Below are 12,062 nucleotides of genomic sequence, written 5' to 3' on the forward strand. Positions count from 1 at the left end.
TGATGCGACTATCGGTCAACTGCTGCTGCTGCTGCTGCTGCTCCGTCCATCTCGCTGCTCCCGCGACACTCGTCCCCATTGCGGTGTCGCTCGATTCCCTTAACCAGTCCCTTTAAGGACACCTCGCTCCACTCGCTAGTGAACACGCGCCCTGCGCTGAGCTAAGCTGGACTGTGGCGGCGCGCTTACAGCTGCTGCTGTATCCGAATATTTCAAGATTTGCTTTCCTCACCGCAACCTGTTCCTTTCTTGTAAATCTCTCAACGCGCGCGCGTGGCGATTCTCTCGACTATAATGTGTCTATCAATCGATTCAAGCATTAGCAACATATTGCACGCGTCACGAACGATAGCATTTTGGAAGGGGGAAGGGGGAAGGGTGGTGGAACATGGGTGGTGGGGCGTGACGCAACCGACCATTAGCCACAAAAAATAGAGGCAAAAGCATCATAAGGCAATACAATCTAAACACTTGGTTCTACACTGGTTATCACAACTCTCTTGTCAATCGATCCATCCATCCTCATCATCATCATCATCATCATGATCATCAGCCTCTGTCATCAGTCTGGATCTTCTTGGCACACGATCTCCCTGTCCCTGGCGAGTTAGTGCGAGTGCTCGTAGTGCTGCTGATGGTGGTGTTGCTCCTGCTGCTGATACTGCTGCTGCTGGTGAGCCTGGTAGATCTGCTGCTGGTGCTGCTGGTACTGATGATACTGCTGCTCCAGTTGCTGCTGATGCTGCTGGTGCTGGTGCTGCAGCTGTTGCTGCTGCTGCTGATGCTGCTGCTGGAGCTGATGCTGATGTTCCTGAGTTTCCTGATGATGGTACGACTCCGCTGGCTGCTCCTGGTGGAAGGCTAGGGCCTGAGGTTGGTCATGATGGTAAAAGTGCTCCTGCTGCTGCTGCTGCTGCTGTTGGTGGTGCTCCTCTTCCTGATGATGATGATACTCAGCTTCCGGCTTCTTCTCGCTCTTCACTGGCACTGGAATGATCACCTTCTCCTTCACTGGCACTGGGACTTCCTTGGTGACGGCAAACTTGACCTCTTTGTACACTGGAACGGGACGATCGACCGGAACCTTGACCTCATACGGCACAGCCTTCTCCACGGTGTACGGGAACTTCTTCTCGACGGTGTACGGCACTGGGACAGGGACCTTAACGGCAACCTTGACCGGGCGTGGTACTTCCACTTCGTAAGGTTTGTCCACCGGAACCTTCACTTCGTACGGGATCTTCTTCTCCACCACCACCGGGTACGGCTTCAGGACTTCCACCTTAACGGGACGAGGAACTTCCACCTTGTACGGCTTATCGACGGGGACCTTCACCTCGAACGGGACCTTCTTGTAGACGGTGTACGGTTTCGGGACGGCCACCTCATACTTGACCTCATACGGGACCTTCTTCTCCACCGTCACTGGCACCGGAACCGGAACCTTCACCTCGTACGGCACCTTCTTCTCCACGATGTACGGCTTCGGAACGTGCACCTTCACCTCGTACGGCTTATCGACCGGGACCTTCACCTCATACGGGATCTTCTTGTAGACGGTGTAAGGCTCTGGCACGTGGACGGCATACTTGACGTACTCCTTGATGTGCACCGGAACCTTCTTCTCCACCAGGTAAGGCTTCGGGATCGCCACCTTCACCTCGTACGGGACCTTCTTCTCCACGGTGTACGGGATGTGCTTGTGCACGGTGTACGGCACCGGATACTTCTTCTCGATCGTGATCGTCTTGATCGGTTCCTCGTACTTTACGTACTTCTGGTGATGATGGTGCTGCTGCTGCGGCTGCTGATGGTACTGGAGCTGCGGTTGCTGCTCGTGATACTGCTGCTGCTGATACTGCTGGTACTGATGCTGATCGGCATAGCCCTGGGACAGCTGATGCCACTCACCCACCGGCACACCACGCTTCTCCAAACGTTGAGATTCCTTTGGCTCAGCTTCTTCGCTTCTCTCGGGGGCTGCGGCTTGATCCTCAGCAGTGGCCAGAGCCACCAGCAGGGCCAGACAGCAAGGGATAATAAACTTCAGGGGTGAGGAAAAAGGCGAAGAAAGAAAAAAGAGATCGACGATATTGAGTAACGCAACGAATTCAACGCATGGGCTACGCTGATGAGTTTTAATAATTTTCGCAAATCACCATCACCATCATCAACGTGATCATCGCCATCCCCGGTAAGCCACCATCTGTTACATGATCAACGAATGTGCAGTGTGCACCCTTTAAAGTGCATAATCCGTCCGCCATCGAAGAAGACGAAGACGAAGAAGAAAACACGGAAATTGATCGATCCATGCCGGACAAGCGCCCGCGAGCCAGGCGAGTGTAGCGGTTCCAAGCGAAATGTCCGATTCTTTCGCGGCCGAAATCTTTCGTAACGCATAATTGATGGCCGTTGGCCGAAAAAGTGGATAATTGCTCGACACTCTCGCCCGGCCTGGGGACGCCCCAGGGGGGATGGTTATGAGAAGAAAATAAATCAGCAAAACATCCCCCCCCGGCCCCCCTTTTCAACAAAACACAAAAATCGGATGGTTGCCGAATTTGAAATCGTTTTCACTTAAGGCTAATGTGGGCCACTTTCGAGCGCGGAATCTTCCGCCGAGCGGGGAGTTGGTTCAAAGCACAATGCAAAGAGGGTGAATGGGGATGATCACTCCTCGATCCGCGGAACATGATCGTCAGCAGTCGATCAGCGATGGTGCGAAGATCGATTCGCTTGATCAGGGTGCGTGATCGTTCCAAATACCGAAACCGACATCTTCTTCATCTCCCCGGTGCCCTTCTGGATCGCAGCGGAAAGGGCCAAGTAGCACAATGGTCTAGGGCACTGATTTTTTTTTCTTTGGGCGGGAGATTCAACGATCTGCGGTAAAGTGAAGAGGAAAGTGACGCTGGCATCAAGCACCTGTACGGCCACACGTCCCGTTAGCTTTTCACTTCGCGGTCAATTTCCGCGGGGGGTAATTATCTTATCAAATTCGATTTCGATGCGCCACCCGGGGGGATGAAAACGCGGGATAAAGGGAGCTAACAACAACAAACTTTCACACCGGGAAGGGCACGTGTCCATGTTCCAGAATCCAGAAAAACTAATCGGCTCGCGATGGTCACTAACAGGGGATGGGGATGGATGGATGGTTGGGAACGCGGGGAAGTTTCACCTACCATACGCATCGTGCACTGTCGATTCACCAAAAAACACGAACGCACACACCCGTTCGTTGTGTCCACTGTTGCTTCGCACCTGCACAATAGGACCGGAGATAGCGAGACCAGAGAAAGAACTGACTTTCGGTAGCGCCCGGCCGCAGCTTTTATACCACGGACGGAAATGTTTGCGTCTTTGCAACACACCATCTGCCCAAAAAAGGGGGTTGAAGGAAATGAGTGAGCGAGAGAGCGAAAGAAAGAAGGAGAAGAGAGCGAGAGAGAGAGGTGGTGTACCAACGTGTCAGGTCAGCTACCTGTTGGTCACCGGACCACGGCTTGCGCACCGGAGTTGGCGAACGGAAGCGATGCGTGAATCTTCCAAGATGAGTCGCCGCCTGATCTCAAGCGCCGTTACGATGGCATCGGGGGGGAGGGGAGGGGTGTCCACGCGCCACCACACATAGACACCCTGGCATGTTGTTGGTGAAAAATCATATAAAATCTTTATTTTTCCGTGGGGGGAGCTTTCGAAGCTGTGGTGTTGTCGTGTTGTCATCTTGAATTGTTAATTTCTTGTGATCCACACCACAATCACAACAACATCGCACTCGTCCGTGTGCGTGCTGGTTGCTAAGCCAAGTTGATTGCGAGCGTTGCAACCATGGCAATCCGAAAAGGCAGAGAGCCTTGGCTCGTTGGTGTCGATGCATCAGCTCGCGGTACCGCGCAAATGGAGAAGAAGTTTTGGACAAACTGTTTTGGAATTCATTTTCAGAGGAAAGAAAGAAGAAGAAAAAACCCGATAAAAAGGGGCGAGGTGGAAAACTAAATGAAAAACTTTATAATCAGTCGAGTGCGGGCATGGAGGGAACGGAAACTTTCTTCCGAGATTTTGCTACGAAAACGATGCGTTGGTTGGTTGGTGTTTCGCTGCGGCACTAACGCAGGAAGCGACCAATTTCTGATGCGTTAGTTAGGAGGAGTAAAAAAGGGGTGAATGGAGGTGCGTCGGGTGCTTGCTGAAAGTTTATCAAACGCCGAGGTGTGGGTCACTTAATTCCTAGTGCTTGGCGATGCGTGGTTTACTACCGAGTGGCCAGTGTTGTTGCTGCTGTGCTCTGCGCTGGTTGCTCTTTGGCAAAATTCATCAACAGTCGCGAGCGGATCGGCGTTCGGGACCTTAAACGTTCACCAGATATTTGATTGAATTGCATAAAAAGGGCATTGAACAGATTGAAATGCTGCATCGAATGTGTTGTCACCGATCGACATTTTCCGCAGCTCCAGATTGTGAACGATTGCGATCACATTTTCGAAAGGAGAGCTCACGGGCAAGCGCTCGTGTGTGCGTTTATGTGGAGCAACTGAAGCGTAAAGCACCGAAAATGGTCGCTGATCCGCTCACCTTGCGTTATGATGCGTTGGGCAAAGTTTATGATATCCGAGGCAGGTCAGGGCGAACGGAATTTGTTGCGCAATAAACGAAAGTGGGAGGGGACACGTGGTACCAACGTCCCCCCCCCCCCCCCTCGGCCGCAAAAAGCCGTCACTAATTATGAGCATTTGGCCCCACTGTCAAGGGGTAGCTGCGTGTAAAAGTTTTGATTGAAGCAGCAGGCCAAGCAGGGGCAGCAGCATAAGACAACATTATCATTACGATATAAAGCGCTCAGCATAAGTAATCAGCGTGCATCAGCGAGCATGTTTTCGGTATTTGGGGGTTACGGGAACCACCGTAAGCGTTGAATAATTCCCCGTTGGGCCACCAGCAGCAGCACCAGCACAACAACAAACGGTGGTAAATGGAGAGCAAAAAGGTTGAACAGGAAAGGAAGCTGGCACGCACACATACAGAGCTCAGCGGTGGCCACCGGATGGTTTTGTTCGCAGCGCTCAAGGATGCAACAAACACAAAACAACTGGCCTGGAGTGCAATCTTGCCGAGTCCTTCGACGTCGCCGCCGTGTCTTGCAATCAGGTGCATCCACAAAAAGGTGATCCGTTACATGTATATTAGCACACACATGCACCAGATACGCACATATACACATCCAGGGAGTGTTAGTTGTCGCTTGTCGCTCATCTTCAAGTGAGTGATTTACTGTCATAAATATTCATTGTCATATTTGGCATTCAGATTGATGCTAATGTAAAATGGCCGCTTCAACGATGGCAGGCTCGGTGTTCTGGTTTCTGGTTGGCTCGCCCCAGGGGAGCTTAGAGAGCATAACTTGCATAAATTCCATTTCCTTCTTCCGTGCGGTGTGCGGTGCGGTCGAAACCTTTCATTAAATCATTGAAGTTGATCTGAGAAACTATCACCGCAGCGGTGTCCAATGAAACTATACACCAACCAGACCCACACAGAGCGTACCGGTGCTTTGTTGTTGTTGCTGCTGTTCATTTACCTGTCGACAGCCCTGATGCCCGGTGGCGTATCAGCGTATTGGCGTTGGTCGGATCGTTATCTCGATGACAGTGGACACGCCACTCCATTACAAGCGCCTCTGCCAGCGTTGGCGTTCTAATTGTGAACTCAGAAGCGTTCATAAATTAACAAACAACGGTGTGAGTGGCGTGGCAGCCCCGGGGCTCCGCTCTGGCAGAGGATTTATGATGCAGCGATCTCGCTTGATCATCGCTCGGCCAACGCGGCACTTTCCACATCAAGCAAACGGAGATACGATCCAATATACTTCAGGCCAAAGATACACATAATGATAATAATAACCATCATCATCATCATCATCACCATCACCACGAGCATCCTCATCGAGCTGTGGAGCATTCGATACGGCGAAGCGAATGGTGGTATTGCCTATGATTCATGTTAGCTCGCTAGCTCTGTTCGAACAGATGGCCAGAGTGAGAAGTGGTGCTGAGTTCTGATGGTTGGCCAACCTTCGGCAGGGCATTTCAATATTTAATTAAAGGCTTGATCCCGTGTCGATGGTTTCCTTCGGCGAATCGAATCGTTTGATATGATGCAGTGCAAAGGGAGGGCGTACGACCGGCGTACGGCATAAAGCCTCCCAGGTCGTCCCAGGGACCGGATTACAGGAATCGATCGGCTTGGTGTGTAGGACACGATATAACTTACATCTGACTGTTGGGTTTTGCAGAAAGAAGAAAGCATAATCGACCTTGTTAGAGTCCTTCTTCGACTAGATGCCGGTGATGCCGGTGATGCCGGGCATGCCCGCAGTCATTAATTTATGTTTTATGCTTCACTGGAGTTGAAGATGACACCATCGACACTAATGCCGAGCCTCAATTTGTATTGCAATTCATTGAAACTGGAAAGGATGGGAGCTACGCTAGTGAGGATCGTGTTACTTGTGTGCTGGTTTTAATTAACATTTCAAGTGTCGGGTGCAAGAAGTTCTTTATTTCCAACAAACACGTCAGGGATATGCAGTACTGTTTCTGCTTGATTTATATAGACACAAAATTTAAAAAATGATGCAAATAGTAGCACTTTTGTATGTTTGTAATCACTGTAAATTCTAAAAGAGAATTAAATGATGCCTTTAAATGCATCTTCAAAATAATCAAATAAATAGAATGGAGGTCTCTGCCTAAGTTTATAAAATATTATCAATCTTGCGATGTCGCTTGGGGAAGTGTAGAAATTGCTCGATGCTCTAGAAATGCTTTCTGTTTCCTTATATTTACTTATTGCATTTTTTAGCACAGTCAGGAGCCGAGCTAACAATTATAATTCCATGTTTGCCAAGTAAACCAGCTTCATCAATGAACTAGCTCTAATCTGGTCACTCGCAGCTTTTCCGACAAGGATTTTCTAGGTTATTTATTTGAAAATGACAGCTGTAATTGGCACCTAAAGTCAAACCATTTGACGGATCGAGTAGCCATAGAGTGTGATGGTTTGAAGTTTCTACTAATTTACGATACTCCGTCGGGTCAGGGCATACGGTTTATGCATGGCGGACCAATCCTAGTAGAAAACCGGCATCCTGCTCATGAACCTGCACCACTTTCAACCACGAATGTTCGCAAATTTACAGCTTCCTTACCACCCGGTACGGCATACGGAAGCGGAGAAATCAAAACGGGCGCAAGATTTATCCCGTGCCCTAATCACAACTAATCAACCATGGCGGACGGTTCTGGGGAAGCGAATAGATAAATTTGAAGGCCGGCTAGCAGGTCTGCTGGTGGGTTGGTCGATCCAAATCAAACAGTGGGAATGAAGGATGCTTATTCTTCCAGACAGTGAGCAGCCACCCAACCGCCACCATTCGCCTGGTATCCATCGTCGTCGTCGTCGTCGTCGTCGGTTGCGTGCCATAAATCCTTGCTCCTCGCTCGAAGCACGCAAGCCAATCCTTACCATTACTGATTTGTATCATTGAATGAAACTGTCAATATGTGAGATTTCGTGCAAGCTCACGCTCCGGCTCAGTAGCAGCCTCACGAAGAGCCAAGACGTCAGTTTAAATTTCGGGATAATATTTTTTCCTTCCACCCCATTTTTCACGATGCCTTAGATCGGTGGCCACACTGGTCTGAGTTGCATTGAACCAGGATTTTCTCGTGTCTCTCTCTGTTCTCATGTGTCTGTGTGCATGTGTGTAGAAGCGAACAAACGGGCGGTCCACGGATGAGCAGCCTGATAAGATATCAACAACAAGGCCGACTATGGGTGTTTTCTATTTGCTCGATTTTTCACTCATCTCAAACCGGCTCAGATCCTCACACCAATCCACACATACACATTCGCAGAAAAGCGAAGCGGAATCAACCGAAACGGGTAAGCGCGTTAGAGGGGTATCGCTCCGGTCCGAAAGGATCAACGTCATTTCTTTTCCGGATCCTGTAATCCGACAGAAAAGGTTGAGGCCGGTTAAATTGCTGCACACACATATACACACGCCATGCACTCTGCAGAGAGTTTCTGTACGGCCATCGGTTGCTACTTTTCATATGTGGAAGAGAAGGACAGAAAGAGAGAGAGAGAGAGAGAGAGAGAGAGAGAGAGAGAGAGAAAGGGAAGAAAATAAATTAAGCTTTGCTTATGCTCGATCCGGCTACGTGTGTCGAGCAGTTGGATTGACGAATGGGGGATAGTTTCTGGGGCCCGGGCTCACTATTGTTCAGCAGCAGCAGCAGCAGTAGCAGTGGAGTGTCGTTTACCACAGGACCAGACCTCCGGTGCTGACTGGCACTGGGCGGGAAAATTAAACATTTTCATTTCAAGCTTTTCACCGGTGATGGATGGGATGGAGTCAGAACCTTTTTAAAACTTGTAATTTGTTTTTCTGTTTTTCTGTTTTGTTTACCGCCCCCTCAGGAAGATGAACTGGACGAACTCCCTTTTAATTATTCATTTACATCCAAACCCAAAACTCGCTTCCCAAACTCCGTGATGCCAAAGGAGCCCTTAGCGCCGACCACTCCGATTGGTTACCAAGCAACGGGAGAGACAAGTTTGACAGAACGTTCGTGATGTGCTCTAAAGGAATGTCCATTCCATGAAATACTAAATGTTGGAAGAGCTTTTTTCCCTTAATTCACAAAAACACAACAGCAACTATTACTTAGTTTAGACGTTCAGTCCTTGGCACGCAAACTATCAGAAAGATTCCGTTGGAATAGAGAGTTTAATTAGCGATGGACCATAAGAACACCACACAGGGGAACACACTCCACAACAACGACATCATCATCATCGTTAACCCCGGAACATCTGCTGCTGCGTCACATATGGTGAGGTCGTGGGCCTCCCCCGTTCTCAGCAAGCACAAGGCCAAAAGTCATGGACAATATACACATATAAATGGCCAGAGTCAGCCGAGTATCTGGCCGCGAATCGTTGTACACCGCACCGGGGGAGTTGCATGGTTGCCCGGTATTAAAGTTGGAGCTTGGAAAACCGCAATGCCGTTAGCGCCATCCAACTGTCGACTGCGGCGACTGTGTATGTGTTTGCTTGAAAGCTCTTCTGCCACCATCGTGCCCACCGCTACCCGATTCCCCGGGAGATTTTAATGCGCGACCACGCCGACTGTATCACCGTTCCACCACCGTTGCTTCGTCCTCCGGAACTACAAACCTTCGAGCAGAAAACTTTCATCCCCACTCCCTCTTCACCCACCCAAAAAACTTAAGCTCCACTCCAAGCGGAACTCCCGCGTTGCGGACTGAATTAGTTACGGTTAAGGATACACTCACCCCCCCCCAAAAAAAGGGGAGAGCTAGGGTGGTGGCTAGAGCAGCATCAAACCCCAAATAGGCACTTCCCTACCGCGTCGCTTCTGCTCAAACAAGGCTTCCAAAGCCCGAGTGAGAACCAACGCAGGGGACGCACATTGGCAAAAGTTATGATAGAAATTATGGGAGGAAAATTGTTTAATGATAAAGCTCGTCTATTTGTGCTCCGGTTGAGGATGTTGTTGTGGCCCGGGTGGTGGTTGCGGCACGCCATACACACTGGCACACCGCTGTAAGACACACGCCATGATAATGTGAACTAGTGGCAGCAGCAGCAGCCGCAGCAGTAGCATTGGCATCCTCCCGTGCCACTTGCACACTAATCCTGCTGGCTGTCCTGCAGTCACAGTTCTGCACTCTGGTTTTGTAATTCTTTTCACAATCACAAGCCCCACGCGAAAGCAAACACGAAGACCACGAAATGGCGGATGTCTCTTCGCTGGTGACTCTGGTTTTTGTGGGGAGGGGGGACAGTTGGAAATTGGAAACCGATGAAAGGATTTCCGTTCTAGGTCCTCGGTCCAGACGACAGTGTAATCTCTACGCTGTCAGAGCGAATGGCGAAGAATCCTGGTGGCCATATGGTGGTCGTAAACGGTAGCTAGTTGCCGGAATGGAATTTGCTGTTTTTATGTTGCCAAAGGGTTTAAAAGTTTTCATTTAACCTCCTCCTCCGTTTGCATATTGCTTGGAGAGTCACTTTACGGTGTTATGATTGCCTAGGGGATTGCCACCACCACTGGGATGGGGCTTTGCAAACCGGAAATACTACTCTTTTTTCCCTCGATTGCATCGATTTTGATCGTGAACAAGCAGGCGTTGAAAGATTGAATGGTGGATCTGACGTTTGAAAATAAACTAAGCAGCACGTTTTTTTAACCACAGCTGCTTGCTGGTGGCAACGTGGTGTTATTGAGGCTGTTTAATGGCTGCTCCACGGGACATACACGTTCGTCGTGGTCGTTTTAGTTCAACCTCATAAAACCATCACCACCACTACTACCAGCCATCACGTTTAACATTTTCCTCCCTTGCAATGGTTGTCGTAAAACTGTGGAAAAAAATTAATTAACATTTCATGTGACAAACAACGGGCGATCGAGCGCTAGCGAGCAGTGGCAGTCGCTTTGAAGTCGCTCGTAAATGTGGTTGCGCATGTGCTTCGACACCCGGTGCTCGTGGTGGTGCTCGTGGCATGTGTTCCGGTCTCGTATATTAGCCAGTTAAGCACATGCTTTATGTGTTGATTACACATTCTTTTATTAGCCAGCAAACGGCTCGCTGGTTGAATATTTTAGCCATGGTGCAGCAAAACTACTCTAATAAAGGATCTCAATGTGCTTCGCTTCCCTTTTCCTTTTTTTTTGCAAAGCATTTAATTATGCAGAGCCCGTATCCGTATCGTGCGGAGGGGTGTGCGGTGGTTCGAAGCATAAAACCATTCAGCAAAACCAATCCACCAGGTTCGAATGAAGGATCTCGCTAGAGACTTATTGTACCAAAAACACACAACACATGCAGGGCCATGGACAGGAACAGTGGAAGCGGTAGATTGGCATGGCAGCAGTAATTGTTGCCACTCTGCTCGAGCACATATCCAGCACAGCAGATGACACCAGCACTTTCAAGTAGTGTGCAAAGGGAGAGAGAGAGAGAGAGGAGAGAGCTGGTGAGAGGGCTTATCCCAAGAGTTGACTTCTCCGCAACCCCCCCTCAGCATCCCCTCCCTTTTTGCGGAATTGTTGGAAAGTTCGTGACTCCGCAATTCCGGCTCGATGGATATGACTTTATCAATTTGCCGTTTCTGTGGTTTCGGTTGAGTGAAGCACATGTAAGCTTCCTCTCGTTTTCCTTCCCTTTTCCCACTTTTATGGAGGGGTTGGCCGTTGTCTGATCGTCCTTTCCGCCTCCTCACTTCACTTCATTTTCGATTGTTTTTCGGTCTCCAATCCCCCTGGTGGGAGAGACAGAAGCAGCGTGCAAAAGTACGACAAGGACAAAGGAGCAGGAAGCTGCCAGCCAGGTAGAGGTGGAATGCAGCTGCTGTCACTATAGTGTACGCCACTACAGAGCGCGATCCGGTCTCTGGCACTCCGAGCAACCCCGAAACCGGAGTTGAAGTGGCTGCACGTGGTTGCAACTGTGTGTGCAATTAAAACGCAGAATGACACAGGCACACTGGCATCATGACTGCATGGAACCGACGGTTCGTCCTTTCGACGGCCATTCGGTGCCATGGTGGTGGTTGTAACATTTTTAATTTACGGCATTCTTGTCGTAGCGAACGATGAAGAAGTTTCCCTGCCCGGTAAGTAGTGAGTTCCTCGCATACATACACTCTCTATCACTTTCTCACTATCAGGCTCAAGTGGGCCTTCAGGGCTGGCCTGCACGCCAAGCCACCAGACCACCATGGACCAGCTGGGATAGTTGGGTAATTGAAATATTTGTGGTTAGTTGGCCAAGCGTGCGACGATCCTGGTAAGGTTTGTTCGGCTTCGGACAAATAACCCGGTGCAGCGATTGCACAATAGGGGAAGTCATTGTGCACCCCCTTACCTCTCCTACACCCCCTGCATTACCCCAAAACGGACAGCTAATGATCTATGACAGGTTCATTAGAAATGATGTATGGTCCCGGGGCAGGCGCAGAGC

The 12,062-nt window shown here is 49.7% G+C and overlaps 1 protein-coding gene across 1 annotated transcript; it reads right to left on the minus strand.

The window, feature by feature from the left end:
* Positions 1 to 607: 607 nt before the first annotated feature.
* Positions 608 to 3,197, minus strand: LOC126569065 (uncharacterized). The gene is made up of 2 exons (XM_050225873.1): positions 3,189 to 3,197; positions 608 to 2,044 (listed from the first exon to the last, which is right to left on the minus strand). The coding sequence occupies exons 1-2, from the start codon at positions 3,195 to 3,197 to the stop codon at positions 608 to 610; spliced, it is 1,446 nt and encodes a 481-aa protein (XP_050081830.1).
* Positions 3,198 to 12,062: the final 8,865 nt, after the last annotated feature.

This window comes from Anopheles aquasalis, chromosome 2, assembly GCF_943734665.1.
Source record: "Anopheles aquasalis chromosome 2, idAnoAquaMG_Q_19, whole genome shotgun sequence".
Lineage (NCBI taxonomy): Eukaryota > Metazoa > Arthropoda > Insecta > Diptera > Culicidae > Anopheles > Anopheles aquasalis.